At 42.2% G+C, this 20,856-nt stretch overlaps 1 protein-coding gene across 7 annotated transcripts in view; it reads right to left on the reverse strand.

The window, feature by feature from the left end:
• LOC134213155 (protein NDRG3) overlaps window positions 1-20,856 on the reverse strand; it is a 169,273-nt gene that overhangs the window by 32,707 nt on the left and 115,710 nt on the right. For all 7 annotated transcript variants that reach the window (XM_062691818.1, XM_062691814.1, XM_062691815.1 and 4 more), the window contains one exon: window positions 10,643-10,836. In XM_062691818.1, the coding sequence (XP_062547802.1) occupies window positions 10,643-10,836 (194 nt within the window). The remainder of the gene's footprint in view (window positions 1-10,642; window positions 10,837-20,856) is intronic.

The following is a 20,856-nucleotide window of genomic DNA, read 5'->3' on the forward strand; positions in this document are numbered from 1 at the left end:
CATTTAGAATAAACCCTGGCAATATGGGTATCAAAATTCTTGGAATTTTTCCTGAAACATGTTATTCATAAAGTTGAAACCATAGGATGGATATCAACCAGAACAGTCATGCTAGAACAAGTTCCCGAAAGGCCTTTAGTGGCCACAATCTCATTTAGAAGACACCCTGGCATCAAAGTTCCTGAAATATTTTCGGAAACATGTTTTTCCAAGAAGATGGGACTGATGTTGGGTCATCAGGCTGAATGGCTGTTAGGCCGAATGGTTATTGGGTCGAATGAGAAGTGAGGAGTGAATAGTGAGAAGTGAGCAGTGAAAAATTGAAAGTAAAAAGTGAAAAGTGAAATGAGAGAAATGAGAAAAGAGAAGTGAAAAGTTACACAGTGTTGACCCGATTTTGTCACTCCCCGATTTTATCTACCTCCGACTTTATCACATTTTCGACCCGATTTCATCACGTTCCGCTTTTGTCACGTTTTTGACCCATTTTGCATCCATACATTTTTTTGAAAATTTCAGTTGTTCTTTTTATTTTTGTAAATTATTCAGCAAACACCAATGATACTTACAGCGTCTATGGTTCATTATAAATCATTTCTGAGTAACTGTCAAGAATTTTTAAGTCTTTTTGACAAGAAATAACGGGAAAAGAAAAGAGCAAGTGTTTCTGCTAAATGAGGGTCCCCTCGGAAACCTGTGTGAGAATGACCGGTCCATTGTCAAACCATCTTATGGCCTAATAACCCAAAAGATCATGCTTCCGAGACAATTTCATGAATTTTGATACCCACATTGCCTGGGCTTCTTCAAAATGAGTTTGTGGCCACTTTAGGCCCCACGGGAACCTGTTCCAGGATGACCGGTCCGCTGTCAAACCATCCAATGGTTAAATTACTTATCAGATCATGCTTCCGAAACAATTTCATGAATTTTGATACCCATATTGCCAGGGTTTCTTCAGAATAAGTTTGTGGCCCCACGGGAACCTGTTGCAGGATGACCGGTCCGTTGTCAAACCATCCAATGGTTCAATTACTTATCAGATCATGCTTCCGAAACAATTACATGAATTTTGATGCCCATATTGCCAGGGTTTCTTCAAAATGAGTTTGTGGCCACTTTAGGCCCACGGGAACCTGTTCTAGGATGACCGGCCCGTTGTCGAACCATCCAATGGTTCAATTACTTATCAGATCATGCTTCCGAAACAATTTCATGAATTTTGATACCCATATTGCCAGGGTTTCTTCAGAGTGAGTTTGTGGCCACTTTAGGCCCCACGAGAACCTGTTCCAGGATGACCGGTCCGTTGTCAAACCATCCTATGGTCAAATTACTTATCAGATCATGCTTCCGAAACAATTTCATGAATTTTGATACCCATGTTGCCAGGGTTTCTTCAAAATGAGTTTGTGGCCACTTTAGGCCCGACGGGAACCTGTTTCCGGAATAACCGTTCCGGGATTAATTCATAAAAAGGTCCTGTAACGTAGTTAAGTTATATTCTTTAAATTTCCAACGAAGTTTATTAGTCATCACGCAAGAAATCTTCATTTGGTTGAATATATATCTTCAATTCACACATACTTTGGGACTTGGCCCAGTTAATCCGGAATTCCGGTTACCAAATAATCCGAATCGGTTCTCTGTAACATGTATCGAATAGCGGGTAAGTTCCTGCATCCGTAGCAACCGAAATCGTCGAAATCGGTGAAAAACTGACTATGTTATGATCATTTTAAGTCCGTGGGTACCCGGGTACCCTGTCGGTAACGTAAGGGTGTTTTTTTTGTCGGTAACAAAAGGGTTAATCCCACTTTACCGATAAGGTAGAACTTTTTCTGAGAAGCATTTATTCAGCATCCGAAATGCTGAATAATTGCTTAATTTTGAAAACAGGAATGACAATGTTTTTTTCTAATTTTTGTACTTTGTTTTGTTTTTATATCGTTATTATATTTTCGAATTCAAATGGAACACATTTTCGTTACTCTCTGACGTTGTAGTTGTCATCGCCTAACGTAAACATGAAACCCCTTCATGAACATTGAAACTTAATCTAACTTATCTTAGGGGCCTTTCACAAATTACGTAACGCTGAAGGGGGAGGGATGGGGGTCAAGCCGAGCATTACGATAAACCTTCCATACAAAAAGTGTTGCGAAGGGGAGGGTGGAGGTCCAAAATCACCGTTACGTAATTTTAGAAAGAACCCTTAGAATGCAATCATCGTAAACGTCATACCCAGGTGCCATGAAATAGCTTCAGTAGTGCTGCTTCAAAGCACCCATATAACATGGTGCAATGGAATAATAAAAAATATACAAACTATGTAGTAAATGATAGAGCAACAACAAGTACTCGTGTCAGTGGTTGAAATGGAAAAAAAAGACTATGCCTCTCATGATTGCTTTGAGTAAGCTTATTTAGAACAGCCAGGTTTTCGAAATGCTTGTATACAGCATGGAGCATATGCAATGCAATTATAATGCTCCTGTAGTGCAGGACCCAGGTAACCAATAAGGTAAATGCGTTTTGGTTACCTGGGTCCTGAGTGCCCGCCCATCTTCGGAAGTTGTTAACTTTTAAACTTCGGTGTAGAGCAATGTGGTTTTTCAGAACTATTTTTAGGAGTTAAGTATCTGAGATAGCAACCAATCTTCGGGACAGATTTGCAATTTGCGCGTGCAAGATTTTGTAAACAAACATTGGACGACAAATTCCTGCTAAATAAGCATTTCCTGAAAAACCACGGTATGTATCCGTCAGAATAAGCTTTTCTTGGGAATTATTTTTGGAGAAAAACGATTGCGCTCTACGGAATCCTTAAAACAAAGATTGTTTAGTGATCTTCTACTCAATGACCTTCTGGAGAACAATGTGTTTTTGACGTAGGACTACGTCTGTGTTCGTTATATTGGGGTACACATTGCGATTGCAAAAACACGGGGCAAAACATTCTTTCGGATATAAACAATGCAGAATGATCCATAAAAAAATGAGAAACGATTCATACATAACACCTTATTGTTATGTTAAACGCTATCTGAAATCCTTAAAATAGTTCGGGGACACCCTTGAAGAATACTTTCAAGATCCATAACTAAGCTTAAGTTTAGCAATTAAAAATGAACATGACATCAAATTCTCCAAAGTCTGGTTTATCTACCGCCTTATGGTCTGTCGAGCACACAATGAGGCACGATTACATGGAATCTGTTTGTTTTCTGCAGCAACATGATTGTTTGACAAGATTGGTCATGTTAAGTGAATAAAATTGTACCATTTTGGTACAGATTTATCATATTTAGGCCCATTTTTCGTCATTGCAAAAAATAGCGTGTGCAACTCGTTGCAAAACTCGATTTTTTCAGCACTTGTAGTATTTATCCAACTCGGCAAGCCTCGTTGGATAAACGTACAACTCGTGCTGAAAAAATCATCTTTTTGCAACTAGTTGCACAAACTACTATTAACAGTGCATATTTTCCAATTAATTGCAAAATTTTAGCTTATTTATGTATATTAAAATTACTCTTCATGGATACTCCTGATTTATTTTATGGATATATGATAGCGTTTAATGGAACATTCAGGTGTTATTGATGGATCGTTTTACATTTTTTTTATGGATCGCATTTAACGGTACAAAGTATAAGGGCTGCCAAAAAAACGGGGATCGTCACGAAAATATGATAGGCTTTGAACGTATCTAATCCGTTTCTCGGTGGAATTTCAATTTTTTTTTCAACTATTTGTTATCGATAGTTGGTAGAAAAATAGAAAATACACCTTTCGCAAGCAAAGACTTCAAAATCAAGGAACTTTTCGGGTTTCAACCTAATCCTCAGTTCGCAGAGAGGACGCAGTGGAGCGTACATAGCAGCGCGAAGGCGCTGGTATAAGTCTCAAGCATCGCATCGGTGGTGTTCGTCGAGGTGTATGCAACCTTAACGATTGCAGCTATAGCTCTTTGATCAGTAGCACCGTGGTCAAAACGACAGATCCTCACATAACGATCGAAATAAATAAGCAACCATGCTCTCGACTACCTTTAATGCCGATGCTGGAACCACTCTCCAAAGACGATGACACCGCTTCCCACGGAATGTCGAAAAAATTGATCGCGCGTGCGGGGAAGCAGCTTTCTTGTTTCCGAAAAAGTAAGTTCATTAGCCCCACCCCTTCGTTAACCGTGATAATATACATATATTTGCATCCAACCCATAATGATTAACAAATTTTTGATTAACAATTCCAGTTCGAGACAGCAATACGTACGGACGTGTTTTTTGCTCGCGCATTTTTTTCGAAGTGTTTTTTCTCGTTCTTTCGCTGTTTACGTTTTCGCTTGTCGCGTTGGCGTTATTTTCTCCCGGACCCGTCATGGGAGACTCGGTGGACGATTCGGTCGCTGGAAAAGTGCCTAAGCGCACTGGTCTTGGAGGCGCGGGTAACCCCTCCAAGCAGCTATTGCAGAGCAACGTATTCTCGCCGTTGCCGCTTGATGACGCCGGCAATCCGCCGAAAAAGAGGAAGAAGCAGCAATTGCAGCTGCCGCAGGTGCAACCGGAGCGGAAGGAGAAGTGCCCGCCCGTGTTTGTGAAGGGCGATCCGCCGGATTTACGCCCAAAAATTCGCCAGCTGATCGCTAAGGAGCTGAAATGTACTTTTCGGCTCTGCAGCGAGGGCGTGAAAGTGATGCCGACCAACAGGGACCATCATCAATCCGTCGTGGAGTTCCTCGAGGTCCACAAGTATGAGTACTACACCCATGACCACCCCGGCACGAAGCCGCTCAAGGCTTTGCTGCGAGGACTTCACGACATGAAGGAGGAAGAGCTCCAAGCAGAGCTTGAAAGTTGCGGACTGAAGCCAGTAGCCGTCCACAAGATCGCTCGTCACGACAAGGCGAGGAGATATCGCGACCAGCTTTACCTGATCCATCTGGAGCACGGCTCCACTACCTGGAAGGACCTGAAGCTGGTTGGCGTTATAAATTACACCGTCGTTGACTGGGAGCGATATCGGCCAGAGCACCGCGATGTCACGCAATACACCAACTGCTTCAATTTCGGGCTCGGCACCAGGAACTGCCGCATGAAGCCGCGCTGCAACAAGTGTGGCGAACCTCATCCGACGGACGAGTGCGACAAAATGGAGGTGGCCGATCCCAAGTGCGCCAACTGTGGCGACAAACATCGCGCCACCACAAAGGGCTGCCCAAAGCGAGCCGAGTTCCTGAAAATCCGGAAGAAGGCTTCCACCAGGACTATTCCGAAGAAGAACCGTGTTCCCGTAATCAACGAGGTGAACTTTCCAGCATCCCGGCTCCCCGTCGTGTGATTCCGTTACTCCCACTGCTACAGCCGCACAAGCGACTGGCAGCGGCAGCGGCATCGGTCCAAGCTCCAACATCGTCGGCACCATCCACCAGCGAATGGCCCCCGCTCCCTCCTCCTGGGTTCCGTCGGCAGTCGGAGAACGAAGCCGTCCCACCGGAAGAATCTGCTCCGCTGTACACTCCGGAACAACTGATGCCGATCTTCGCGCAGCTCGCCACTCGACTGCGCGGCTGCAAAACCCGCTTCGACAAGGTCTTCACTCTTGGCATGTTCATCATCGAAAATGGCTGCTAGAGTGGGCCTGGTCAACTGGAACGCTTGCTCGCTCAAGAGCAAAATAATTGAGCTGAAGGATTTCCTTGAGGAGAAGGAAATAGACGTGGCGTTCATCACCGAAACGCAACCAAAACCGGAGGTGAACATCAACATCCCGGACTTCCGCTTCGTGCGACTCGACCGGCCGACCAGGGGAAGTGGTGTGGCCATCGCTCTTCGCTACAACATCAACTGTCGTCTGCTTCCAAGCTTCCAGCTCAGTGTCATCGAGGCCATCGGTGTCGAAATCACCACTTCGGTCGGCACAATCGCGCTCATCGCAGCGTACTGTCCAACGCAGGCCAAAGCCGGCGATGGATCATCGGCTGCCCTTCGGAGGGACATCGTCAAGCTGACGCGGAGGCAAGGCCAGTATATCATTGCCGGCGACTTGAATGCCAAACATTAAGCCTGGGGCAACAGTCGCGGCAATCGAAACTACACTACACGATCCTGAGCCCGGATTCCCCCACTCGGCTGAGTCGGTCCGGTGCCCACGCAACGCTCGACCTCTACATAACAAACCTGAGTGACCACGTCTCGCAGCCGGTTGTATACCAGGAGCTCAGTTCGGATCACTATCCGGTGGTGGCGGAACTGGGCTCCTCGGCCAATCGGCACCAGCAGTTACGGCGGAACTACCACCGAGTGAACTGGCAGCGGTTCCAGCAGTGCGTCGATAACACCGTCGACTACGAGGTGCGTCCAGAGACGCCGGAAAGTATCGACCGCCAGCTGTGCGCTATCGAGGAGGCGATCACGGCGGCCCGAGAGCAACACGTACCGACGGCTCGGCAGGTAAGCAACTCCTTAAACATCGATACACTCACCAAAGATTTGATTCGATTGCAGAATGTCACTCGCAGGCAGTTTCAGCGTACTGGACTGCCTGAGCTTAAGGCACGCTGCAATCGAATCACAAAAATTATCAAGGCCAGAATGGTGGACCTCAAAAATAACGACTTCTCGAATAAGATCCGCACTCTCCCAGATTATGCTAAGCCGTTCTGGAAAATGACCAAAATTCTAAAATCCAAGCCTCGGCCCATTCCACCTTTGATCCCACTAGACAATAATGGCTCTAAGGATCGCTTGATAACTCCTGCAGAGAAGGTCGCTGAAATAGGTCGTCACTTCGTCAGCTCACACAATCTTGGGCAGAACATCGTCAGTCCACACGAAGCAGCCGTCAACGAGCATGCTAACAACATCCATTTGATTCCCAACGACTTCTCGGAGTAGTTGGAGATCTCAGCTGGCGAATTGACGGTATATATCAAATCGTCGAAGAACATGAAGGCCCCAGGCTTCGACAGCATCCTGAATCTCGAGCTCAAACACATGAGTGCTCCGTTCTTTGAGCACCTCTGGCTGATCTTTAATCAGTGTCTCCGGCTCAGCTACTTCCCATCGTCCTGGAAGTCAGCGGAAGTCATCCCCATCCGGAAGCCTGGGAAGGATCCTTCCTCACCCAAAAGCTATCGTCCCATCAGCCTTCTCTCAGGATTATCCAAGCTATTCGAAAAAGCTATTCATCACCGGTTACTTGAGTCTGCCGAAAATCTCAACATCTTGCTCGAGGAACAGTTTGGTTTCCGACGCGGTCGGTCAACTGTACACCAACTGACCCGAGTTACCAACGTCCTCAGACGGAACAAGTTTGTCTCGAAAACATCCGCCATGGCCTTACTCGATGTCGAGAAGGCATTTGACAATGTATGGAATGATGGCCTGGTGTACAAACTACAACGCTACAATCTTCCCAGCTACCTGGTGAAAATCATCAACAATTACCTGTCGGCAAGGACATTCCGGGTCTCAATCAGCGGAGCGAGTTCCAATGCGCACAACATCGTCGCGGGCGTCCCCCCCGGGCAGTATCCTCGGGCCCCTGCTTTTCAATCTGTTCACCTCCGACATGCCAGAACCTCCAGAAGGCGGAATTCTGTCTCTGTTCGCAGATGACACATCCATCGTCTACAACGGTAGAGTGATCAGAGTGCTAGTGGCAAAACTCCAACGAGGCCTGGATGCCTTGACAGAGTACCTCACCAGCTGGAAGATCTGTATCAACGCGGCGAAGACCCAGGTCATCATTTTCCCCCACTCCAAATCCGCTAAACTTGTTCCGCCTGGGGACTGTAAAATCATCCTCAATGGCACGACTGTGGAATGGGCCAATGAGGCCGACTACCTTGGCTTGACCCTCGACAGCAAGCTTATTTCAGGCAACAGGTTGACAAAACGGTGACAAAATGTAACGTCTTGTTGAAACTACTGTACCCTTTGATCAACCACCGGTCGTCATTGTCCCTGAAAAATAAGCTTGCTGTCTACAAGCAAATCATCCTCCCTGTGATCGAATATGGCATGCCGGTCTGGGAGAGCTGCGCTAAAATTCACCACCTCAAACTTCAAATGAAGATGAAGGGCCAGGTGGCCAAACATTTAAACTGACACTATTGTATGAACACAAAAAGAAAATGAAAATAAATTGAATTTAAGTGAAAAAAAAAAAGTTTAACAAATGGGCAGGCTAATGGGCTCGATCAATTGGATTCGAGAAATCGAAGAGAGTTGATTTGAGACGAATATTCTTCAAAGTGACAGAAAGTTCATTAGCTATCATAGCGTCGGTACGGGTGATGGCCGCCGGCTATGGTTGCGGCAGAAATTCATTCATTTGGTCAAAATTGAATTAGTGTCCGTAGCCATTTAGCGATTTAAAATGAAATTTTCTCGCTAGATTCCGACATTTGGTTGTAGATGTTTGAAAAGGCGCATTATTGAAATTTAAGAGGACATTTTTAATGGACCTAGTTTATTGAGTCTAAATTGCAAGCACTGGTAAATTTCAAAAAGTAAAATTTTGATAAGCAAGGTAAGATTAATTTTTGAACTTTTGGTATTCAATAAATTGATTGAAAATCAGAACATTTTCCAACTGCTATGGTGTTTGTTAAACTCAATTATTTTCAATAATGCGTGAGATTTGCTGTGAGAAATGTTTTCTGAGTTTTGCTGAAGCAGACGTCAGTCACTCGATGATTTACTGCTGAATTGGTACAGACGCCATTTCTGTGTTCTTGAATCGGACCTATTATTTTCCAATATTTTTCCCAGTCACTAACATCAACAAACGCTACAATAATAACAGCATGTGAAGAAAAGTCATAGAAAAAGTGCCGCTGCCAAAATTACGTCCACTCGGATTGTGATTATCCAAAGATTTTGCCTATCCGATTTACCCACACTCTCTCCTTATCTAATGTGAAATTTTTGGTCCTGATAAGGACTGATATTCGGTAACTTGCGAGAAAGTTTCACTTGGGTGCTGCTGGGCCGACCACATGATTTACGAGAATACCATCAGACGGTATTCTTGAAGTGCAGTTCGGCGAGCTACCCACGCCAACAGCGGAAAAATATGTTTTCAGCAGCACGCCGACGACCACCACCGACGCCGATTCTGGGATCGCACTTCGATGCGATGGGTCCGGAAAAATTATCTTATCTAACATTCGGGTAATTTTAGGGGAGGCTGGTGCTCTACACACCAGAAAATGAATGCAGAGGATATTTTTTTCTTTTTTTATTAGGATATTTTTAGACATTTGAAGTAGTTTGTGCAGCTAGTTGCTAATAGATGATTTTTTTAGAACAAGTTGTACTACGCTGGAAAAATCGAGTTTTGCAACAAGTTGCACACACTAGTTTTTTGCAATGACAAAAAATGGACTTGAATATGATAAATCGAAACCAATATTGTACGGTCTAATTCATTTCACACAATCTTTCTTGCCAAAAAGTCATGTTTCTGCAGAGAACAATCAGATTCCTAGTTATCGTGTACATTGCATAGCTGAACAAACCATGAAACGACAGATGAACTTGTCTATGGAAATTTTTTGTATCAAATCCATCAACCTTGATTTTTTTTCTACAATAAGGGCCGAGAAATTGTTTCAAAAGCGCGTTTCAGATCCAAAAACACAACAACAATCGTGTCTTTACGCTTTACTTGTTCTTTCCATTTGGCCAATACCAAGTTCAATGCGGTTTCACAATGACCTTCTCGATATCCTGATTGTTCCGGTATCAGCAAGTTATTGGTATTCAAATAAGTTAAGAGCTGGTCTTTAACAACTAGTTCCAATATTTTACCTAATGTGTGCAACATGTTAATGGGACGAATGGCTATTGGAACTTTTTTTTACAAAACTTTCTGTACAATTTATCTCTTTTACGCTTTAGACGCAACAGTTTTAAATTGTACCAGCTGTTCGACTTATTTTAAGATACATACTTGGGTTTAACTAGTTGATTGGTACAGGTTCTTAAAACATCAGTAAGAATATCTGATTTCTGAAAAAAAGAACCGGAATTTGAATGGAAATCCACGCTTCTTTTGAAAAGGCCCGAAACATCTTGTTTCAAAAATTTCGTCCAGCACTTTAATTTTATTTTAATTTATATAATTTTGTTTATCACTATAATTACTACTATTGTCATCAACGTCAATCACTAGTGTTTCATGATCGGTTAATTCACAGTTCTTTATTATACTGATACAATCAAAATAGGAATAAATATGGTTAATTAATGTCATACTGTGACGGGAAATACGCGTATGTTCACAAATTTTTGCTTTAAATTGAAAAAGATCTGCTAATCGTTCCAAAAGATTTGAATCATGACAGATTTTGCGAGGCAAACTCCCTAGCGATTCTAACCTGTGATGTAGTACGCTCCTCCACGAACTGCCCATATACCCAGATGAGAAACAAGAACGACTAATGTGGGAGAACGCAGAACGCCAAAACGCCCATGGGATAAAATCGATAGGCTCATAAAACCATTCATATGATCGTACATAGTAAATTTCCGAGTTGCCCATGATAATCGTTACAACGAAGAGATCAATGCAGTATTTGCTTAGCTAGGGCATATTGCCCCTCCTTCCCCAATCCGAATCAACTTACAGTTCAGTCCCAGATCGTGGTAGGTAACGATGCCTGGTTTCGTTGTATCACCCTGAACTGCGACCAGAATGTCGCCTTTGTCCGTCGGCACTCGCCGCAGGTCGCACTGGCCTACGATCGAACCGCGCTGATTCGGGTACTGCAGCTGAACGGAGCGAAGCTCGATGTCGTCCATTGGGTCCACGGGCATGGCTCTGCGGAAAAAGAACAAACAGACGGTTAGATTAGTTTCCATGTTGACAGTTTGTAGACAGACGTTGGTATTTGTCTTCTGTTGGACCATTTTTTGTTCTGCCGGCTCACTTGACAATGAGTCTTAATTCGTTTACTCTTTCTGCGCAGTGTTTTATTACTAAACCTAAAAAAACGATGACTTTTAAATCTAGAGAGACGAAAACTTTGTTTCTATAACATAGTTATGAAATTATTACAATTTGTTACATCATTTGCTTTCCTATTTGTTGAGGTTCGAAATTACTTTGAAAAACTTAAATAAGTGATTAGCTAATCTATAAAGTTAAAGAATCAAACGACTATCCTACTTAAGGAGATCAAATTTGTATAAGAATAAAGAAAATTATTGTTGCTTTATTGAAAAGATTTATTATGAATGCCTATGAATGTCCTACTATTTGTTTTTCGACCAAAGTATAGCCCTCTGTGATTTTTTTTATTGTTGTAAGGTTATTGTTTGATGGTTTTTTATTATATCATTATATGAGAAACTTGCAGTTCTAGGCTGGCTCATCTCTGTTTCTTATTGTTTATGGCAACTGCCTTATATACGCTATTACCTTAATGCAGTGTTCCAGATGCACTTCCACAGTTATTAAGAGAAAGCTTCTGGTGCCTCTAAAAGCGTGCATTTGTTTACTATGTGACAAACATAACTTACATCATCAGCCCAGAGCAATCAGGAAGAATTCTGATTCGAACGAATCTCTCCGCCGGACTTGAAAGCAACCCTCCAGCTTAGCAATTGCTTAGCCGTTTGAGCGAATCTGAGAAACTCAAAATTAGTTGTTTTACTAATTTCCAACAAAATAAATATAAACAAATAACTATATTGAAATAATTTTCCCATTACCTCGTCTGTCTCGCTCAATAATTTGATTTAAATGAAGGTGAATGAACGGTCCACTGTCCTGACTCATCCTAATGATGGTTTAAAAGCGGTACGCCTTTCAAATCACCCACAATCCATTCGATGTTTTTCCACTTTTGAAATCAATTTCAACTTAGCGACGACAAACGCTTGAGGGATGAAGTCGGTATTAGCTCACCAATCGATATTAATTTTCCACAGTTGGTTACATTCCCAGCTACAACGATCGTATTATTTAGCGATACCGGGCGAGGAAATCGCATTGGCGAACGGGGCCAGCTTGATTGGAAAACATTGGAAATTCATCTATTCCGCTACAAGCAGAGCACTTATTCGCAGTACGTACGGGGAGAAACAAGAGCCCTGCAGGAGGACCATGTTTTTCCAATGCCGCAGACAAAATTCACTCATAACTGATTCATAAGCTCTGCTGCAACACTGTGCGTCACAGTGGGAGCTGCACCAACATGCAATGTGCATTACCTACCAGGGGGCAAAGGTTCTTTGGAAAATATGTTTTACAACGGAAATTTATGGAATGCGATTGCTTTTCAAAGCACTGACAAAGATTGAAACCAATTTGGACAGTATTTTGTTTCATAGTACGTGCCTTAAATAAAAAAGACTCGCAGAGATTTTTTTGAACTTTATTATTTAAAAAAAAATGCGAACCACTAGTTACTTGGCAAGGGAACCTACTAGTAATTATCAATTGATTGTCAAAGGTATTATACGCTACTTATTCAAGTACTCATCAATCTGCAAGGTTATTATCAATATTATCTATAAGTGGAAGCGCATGCTTAGCTTGCTACCAGTTTCAAGCTAAATACAAGCCGTTAAACCTTAGGAAACGTGTTTTTTCGCTCTATAGCTGATTCTGAAACAGCTAAGATAGTTTTACACTTTCTCAATATTGAATTGACATTATTTAATATCTGGCTCACAAAATGAAAATTATGTTTATTATAATATGATAATAAAGCATCGTTCCTCAATTTTTTTTACTTTCATAAATATGGTATCCCAAAATAATAAAGCCGGGTGACAACGGCTTGAAATGGTGTGTTATTTGATGCCATAGTTGCCTTCCGTCTCGTAAAACCGTGGCTCTAAACACCGAGGTGTCAGCCCCAGTATAGCACTACTGTATCAGTTAAGAATCTTAAGATAAATCCTGGGATCAAGAAGGCGACTATTCCAGCTGGGTTCCAAACAGGGATTGAACTTATCATTTCATTATCATTTAGTATTCAGCCAATAACTCATTTCAGAGGCGGAATTCCGAAAAGTGTTGTATGGCGGACTTCTGGCGCTATTTCCCCTCTACAATTTTGTCTAAGAGTACATTGCTCTATGTCTAATATTTACAGTGTGTAACGCTAGTATCATTTAACATACTACATGATAATAACACTTATTATCATTTAGTATATTAAGTGACGTGACGCTAGTTTCACGCTGTAAATATTAGACATAGAGCAATGCACCCTTAGACAAAGTTGTAGAGGGGAAAAAGAGCTAGAAGTCCGCCATACAACACTTTTCGGAGTTCCATCTCTGGAATGAGTTATTTGCTGAATACTAAATGATAATGAAATGATAAGTTTAATCCCTGGTTCCAAAGCAGCTCTAAGAGGGTCCCATCATTGATAAATAAGTCTAAACCAACCAACTAAGCAACGGAAGTGAATCCCTTCACAAAAAGAGGTTTGGAGATATCTTCACCAAACGCATCGAGTGCGAGAGAGACGGATCTGATGGAGACGAGTAACGAAGCAGTCGTCGAGGGGAGCGCTAACGGTCTGCAAATATCCCGAGTGCAGCAGCACAATACGGTGGAGTTAGGATTGAGTGGCGCCCTGCCTAGCTTGATCGTCGTAATGGTGCAACTCGATGACATTATCAACTTCATCAATGGACGGGACAATAAAGCGAGAGACCTGAAGCCGAATCTGCTTAAGCTTCGTAATTTGATTCTCGCTACAAAGCAGGAAAATGAAAAGCTTTCGGTTGGATGACAGTGTCAAGGCGAAGAAGACCACACGGACTGCTCCCTTCTACTTCCATAGTACCATAGTACAACTATGGCACAAGATGCGCCAGATTTTGGGGAAGGGTGTAAGAAAAAAGTAAGGGCGAAATATACCAGTTGGCCATCGGAGGCAGGAAACCAATTTGATCAAGAGAACCAGCTGTCGGGTAATCCATGGAAAACAGTAGAATCGAAGAAAGAAAAAAACAGCAGCCACGCGCCCAGCGAGAGCTAGGGAAAAGTAGAAAGCGTTGCTTATCAAAATAGAGAAAGAGCGGTACGCCCACGTGTACAAGGCCGTGTTGAGAAGCGAGATGATCCTAGTCCTAAAGAAGGGGTCATAGAAGGGCGGAACCTTATATAGAGCGCTATCCCAGGAAGTCCTAGCTTTTTAAACGTTTATACGAGAAAGCCGTACATGTAACGCAGCTCAACTTTAACTATTGTGCGGCCGCCCAGCAGTTGCTGTGGGCAGTCGGTAGCAGTTTTTTCGTGGGCATTCGGTAGCGAAAACGTTCATCAGTATCCTGTTGCACCCGTATCGCATCCTACCAGATGAATCTGTGTCAAAAGGTTGAAGGTCAAAAGGTCGAAGGGCAAAAGGTCGAAAGGACAAAAGGTCGAAGGGTCAAAAGGTCGAGAGGACAAAAGATCGAATGGACAAAAGGTCGAATATGTGTCATAACGTCGAAAGTCAAAAGGTCGAAAGAACAAAAAGACAAGAAATGAGATGGGAGTTGGGAGTGAGTTGCAAGATGGAAGTAGTGAGCATAGATAAATGAGAAGTGAGAAGTGAAAGGTGAGAAATGCGAAATGGAAAGAAAGAAATAAGAAGTATCAAGTGGCAAGTGAAAAATGAGATGTGAGAAGTGAGGAGAAGTAAGAAGTGAGAGGTAAATAATAAGTGAAAAGGAAAAAAGAAGAAAGGAGGAAAAATATATAGTAGGATAGAGTAAGGGAGAAAGAAAAAGAACAGAAGAGGAAAACAGAACAAAGAAGAAAAAAAGAAGGAAGAAGAAAGAAAGAAAGAAGAAAAAGGTAAAATAGAAGAAGGAAGAAAGAAGAAAGGAAGAAGGAGGAGAGAAGACATAATCAAGCAAAACAAAAGAAAGAAGGAGGAAGAAGTTACAGGAAAAGAGAAGAAAGATGGAAGAAATGAGGAAGGAAGAAGAGAGAAATAAGGAAGAAAGAATGAAGAAAGAAGAAATAAAGAAGAAAGATGGAAGAAATAAGGAATAAAGAAGAGATAAATAAGGAAGAAAGAAGAAAGAAATAAGGAAGAAAGAAGGATGAAAGAAGAAAAGAAGGAAGAAAGAAAAAGAAAGTAGGAAGAAAAACAGGAAACAAGAAGGAAGAAGAAAGAAAGGAGGGAAAAAGAATGAAGAAAGAAGGAAGAAAAGAGAAAAAAAGAAGAAAGAAAGTAGAATGAAAAAGAAAAAAAAGGAGGATGAAAGAAGGTGAAAGGAAGGAAACAAGACGGAAAAAAGAAAGAAGAAAAAAGGAAGAAAGAAGAGCGAAGAATGAAAGAAGTAAAAAAGAAGGAAGGAAGGAATAGAAAAGAAAGAAGGAAAAAAGAAAGAAGAAATACGGAAGAAAGGAAGTAGAAAGGAAGAAAAAGGAAAAAAGGGAGAGAAAGAGTAAAGAAGGAAAAGAGGAAGAAAGTAAAAAGAAGGAAGGAAGAAAAACATGAAACCGAAAGAAAGAAAAAAGGGGGAGGAGAGAAAGAAGAAAGAGAAAATAAATAAGGAAGAAAGAAGTGAGGAAGAAAAAAGGAAAAAAGATAGAAGTTGAAAATAAAGAAGAATAAATATGAAAGGAAGAAGGAAGAAAGAAGGAAGGAACCATATGAAGGGAGAAGGAAAAAGGAAGAAGAAATAAGGAAGAAGGAATAGAAAAGGAAGACCTTTCGTCGTTTCGACCTTTTGACCCTTCGACCTGTCGTTCTTTCGACATTTCGACCTTCGACTTTTTGTCCTTCGACTTTTTGTCCTTCGACCTTTTGACCTTCGACCTTTTGTCCTACAACCCTACCAGATAACGAGTAGTGGGTAGTGGACGAATCCAGATCAGTGGCGATTTGTACCACAGAGAGATTCCCGATCCATGAAAAGGTGAACAGAGGGTGCAGATATAGCGAAGATTGAGTGTACTACTGCAGCTGCTATGCACCTGCCCCATCAAAGTGGCCGAGAGGCTGACATGACTTTGATCGATCGGAAGACACCAAATTAGTGGGTTGCAAGCCAGTAGTCATTGCAGGAGACTTCAATGCGTGAGCGATAACGTGGGGAAGCCGCTGTACTAACCGGAGAGGGCAAATACTGCTTGATGCCTTAGTCAAGCCTTAGTCAGCGGCGAGGGTAAGAGCAGACGACGAAGATGTGGGGAGCTAATGACGATGGCAAAGTTTCACGACCAGCGTAAAGCATTTGGTGCGGACGGGATCTCGAAGATGGCGTTAAAGGCATCCATGGCGACAAATCGGGTGACTGAGACAACGTTTGGTCCTGTTACAGAAACCTGTCGCAGTATGTGGAGGAGGCGGGAGGATTATCGGTTTATTTTGGGCGCCAATAAATCGTTGGTTGACACGCACACTTCGAATGCAAGCGTGTGGAATGCGTTTAACAGTATTTGATGGACGAAGATAGCGTACTCGTTGCTTTGGCTGGGAGTTCCGGGTAGGTCTGTGCAAGATTCTGGGAAGCTATTTTCAGAATCTAGTCCTGATCTGGGAGAAAGAGGAAGGCTTGGCTAGCGCTCCCATCACCGGTGCTCCAAAGGGATCGACCCTGGGTCCACTGCTGTGGAACGTGCGTGCTCCCGCTTGGTTGAAGCTCCCGCCAGGAGTCAAGCTAGTGGGTTTCGCCGATGACGTAAACGAAAAGTCCACCTAGAAGGATGAAATGTCTGCAGGCAATTGATCAGTCTCGTTGAGAAATGGTTGCGCAGCAAAAAGCTGCAGTTGGCGCATCATAAAACGAAGATGATATTCGTCAACAACCGGATGTCGATGCAGAAAGTGTCAATTAGAGTCGGTGGCTGCGACATCATCTCCAAAAGATCTGGTGATGCTCGACGATAAACTGAACTTCAAAAGTCATATCGACTACGGTAGTCAAAGCACAGAGAGGGTGAGACAACTCGTCTGAGGGCAGGTGGAGCCATGCGGAATGGACATAATATAGTCAGAAGAGTGTGCTAGAACGCAAAATAGTGGAGTGATGTCATAAGATTGACGAACAGTCTGTGGTCTGAAAGGGCATGAGGGGTTGATCTAAAGGGCTCAAGGCTTTGGTGTGCTTACAGGCAAGGGAATCTCAATGCTCGAAAGTGTACGAACTATGGAGCCAAACGGCTCAGAAGGTAATTAGGACAGCGAGGACACAGGACACAGAGGCACTGTAAAGGGGTTAGGGACAAAAGGCTCTTATTAACAATCTTTTTTATCTCTTTCAGAACTATCTGGGTATTCATAATATTGTCTTATAGAATTTACTCCTTCTTTGAAAATTGCTCATTCTTCAACTTTGATTGATTAGATGAGTGCGTTTTTTCTGCTTGAAGTTAAATGCATTTCAAAAATTCTTTTTGAATACACCCAACTTGTAATCAACTTGTTCTTGAAAGAATTTTTGTCCCTTTCGACCTTTGTCTTTTTCGACCTTTTGTTCCTTTCGACCTTTTATCCCGTTCCACCTTCTGTGCCTTTCGAACTTTTGTCCTTTCGACCTTCTGTCCCTTTCGACGTTTTGTCCTTTCGACCTTTTGTCTTTTCGACCTTTTGTCTTTCGACCTTTTGTCATTTCGACCTTTTGTCTTTCGACCTTTTGTCATAGATTCACTGTAAAGCTTGTCGTTTTGGAAGGAGTACGCTGAGTACTGCCTTTTCCGAACAGAAGTAATATTGAAAGGCAGTCCCGGGGATAATTATGGTGTTGGAGCCCAAGGAGGATTCAGTGGGTTCCTAAACTCTGGTATGCTGCCGTGCGGTAGCTTGGCGACTACTAAACACGTGTGCTGTGCCTGTGCATAGAGCATTACTCTTGTAAAAAAGATCATTTGTACGATCTTTAATATGTTTTGTTATCCAAATTTTCAAATAAACCATATGGACTTTATAACCCAACATCGATAGCTATCGCCTATAATCAGTAAAATGAAAATGTGTTGCCCGATTTTCTTGTTATAAGTATTAAGTAGAAATACTATACAGCCATCCAAATACTGCTTCGTTGACCATCGTCATGGCCTTAACTAAACTTTTTCATAATGTGAAAATTCAATAAAAAACTGCAACTTCTTACATTCTTCGTATATTAAACACATATTATACAACCACAGATATCTACAAAAAAATCAAAAAATTTCAGCAACGTCCATTATTCTTCACGGAACAGAATCGTTACCTAAAGTTTTATATATCAATAATTTGCACTTAAAACCTTACACAAGTGATTCCTAAATCTAAACTAAAATATCTACTCAATGCTCACAACTATGTAATATCTAAATCTCTGGCGTTACGACGGAACGTAATAAGCAACTTCTTTTTAATATAATTACAAGTTGCTACACTGCCAACAAAAACTAATTCTATGTATTTTTTCCAGCATCATGAGAATTTAGAGCAAAATTGATTTTTCCGATCCTCAATTTGACAAAAACCTGCTCTTGTTATGTGGCTATAGGAATCAAACATTTCACATCAAAGCTGATGATAATCAAGATGCTGGCCGCAATTCATCAAAAGGTGGGTCTTGGAGCGGATGTTTATTTTGCCAAACAGGATGCATGACGAGGTAGATGTTAACAAAAATTCAGCAGTCCTTTGGAAACGAAAGGAAAAACGCAGAAAACCCATTCTATTGTTCCCATGTCATGGGTTAAGCAATCATCCAGCAGCATAATAATTCTTTCTACTTTATTTCCGTACCGCACCATCCTGATTGCGCTCTTCTGGTCGTCTTGGGTACCATAAAAAGATTAAAACCAATTGCCTCATCCGTTTACTGTTGGATCCCTAAGACGACGATGTTGACGTTGGCGGCGAAGGCGCCGATGAAAGCAAATGAAGTCCATAAATTTACAACTCAACTAGATCTATTTCCCGTTCCCGTGCTCCAACGCGAGCGTATCAAGAAAGTGCTCCGTTGTCTTTGATTTCGCTAAAAGCACCCATCTCCGATAATGAAGCACCATTATTGCCAGTCCAGGGAGCGCAACCATAGAGATGACTGTCGATTCATGACACCACCATCACCCACCATCGTGACTATCGCCACAACACGGGAGTGCTTTTTGAAACCTGATGAAATTATAATTGCCGCCCTTCTACAATAAATTTGCGCCCATTTGCGATGGTTGGCCTGCGGGACGAGAATGATGTGCCGTTCGTCATTACTGTTATTGTTATCATGATGACAGATGATGGGACCACGGCGGACGGCAGTGCATCAATGTGCTGCGGATGGGTAGCTTGTGAATTATGCGCATCCACTTCCAAGGCTGACTTTCGAACGATATGGGACTTGCTGGTGACCCGCAAAAGGGATCCGGTCGTCGTCGTCGTCAACGTTGTGGCACAGTGATAAGGAATAAAGAGGAAAACACCAGCCGCATGAGGACTTCAGCGCGGGTGGATTATCTGTGAAGGTCTTCTGGAGCATGAAACGTGAAAAGCCCGGCTATTGTTTCACATGCCTCACTAAAGAAGCTTTGTGGTGGCAGTCAGCCGTGTAGAAAGGTCTTATTTTTCTGGGATGTGGTACGATGTGGGTCTACGGAAACAAGGTCACAGAACGGAACGAATATTCTTTCGCTAATGGCAGTAGTTTTTGAAGGAAGATTTGTAGAACGACATTTTCATACAGGAAGCGTGAAATCAAAAGAGTGCCTATTTAGTAGTAGAGATCCGTTCTCTTCGTTGATCATTTGGTCAATTAGATTTGAAAAAATAAGGCATTGGAGTAAGTATCTTCTATTGAAAGCTATATTCCGAGAATAAATTCAAGCAATATTTTGAACAAACGCTAGATTAATTGCCAACAGCTCTGTGCTGGTTGCTAATCCAATTTTCCCGGCAAATGAATATGTCTTCGGTGGAGAAGTTCATAATTTAATAAAGTGGAAAGCTTTTGTCTAGCTTTCGGATACAGCACCATTATGCAAAACCAGGGTATCAATCTACCATTTGCTGAACTCATGTCTCATCGTAGCTGAGTGTTTCACCAAAGTACAAAATTTCATCCATGTAACAATGAAAAATACGTGCACTTTGTGATCGCCTGGGATTGATTTCCCGGCCATGGTACCACTTCCGTGATGGTTGTTCTTCCCATTGTGTGCTCAGAAAAGGCTCATTCATTTTCCGAGAAAATCATACCACCCTCCAGCCCAACATAGATAAAGAATACCGGCTTGGGAACGCACGGATACAAAAACAAGGATCGCATATTAGAGTGAAACTGATTTTAGGTAATCTATGCAACTTTTCGAATCACATTCATATTCTGAATATGAATTTCATCTAGCTCTTCATATATAGTGGCGACCTGGGAGTGTGGTGAACTGTTTTAATACACCCAACAGTTACCATGACCGTTACCATGATACTGGATGCATGTAAAATGATGAGAAATGGAAACATGTTGAGGAAATTTGAAATATGTTCCACCCTGTTGTTCGTGTATTACTTTCGTGTCTGTATCGGTAGAACAGCCGACCGGTTGGCGTTATTGGTTACGCAATCGGCAAAGCCGTCGCTAGGATTTTCAACTTGATTACCATTAAGGGTATTTTATCAGCTATATCAAAACGAGTTTCACCAGAATTTACCGAAATTGAGGTGAAATTCTCAAAATTCGATTTCGCATGGAAGTATTTCTCAGAAGTATTTTTTCACAGAAAATCCAAATAATCTGTTAAAAATCTAATAAACCGATTTCCTTGGGAAATTGTTAGGAATTTCCTTGGAATTTTTTTCGGAATTCCCTTGAGAAATTCTTCGGAATTTCCTTGGGAAATTCTTCGGAATTTCATTGGGAAATTCTTCGGAATTTCCTTGGGAAATTC

This window comes from Armigeres subalbatus, chromosome 2, assembly GCF_024139115.2.
Source record: "Armigeres subalbatus isolate Guangzhou_Male chromosome 2, GZ_Asu_2, whole genome shotgun sequence".
Taxonomy (NCBI): Eukaryota; Metazoa; Arthropoda; class Insecta; order Diptera; family Culicidae; genus Armigeres; species Armigeres subalbatus.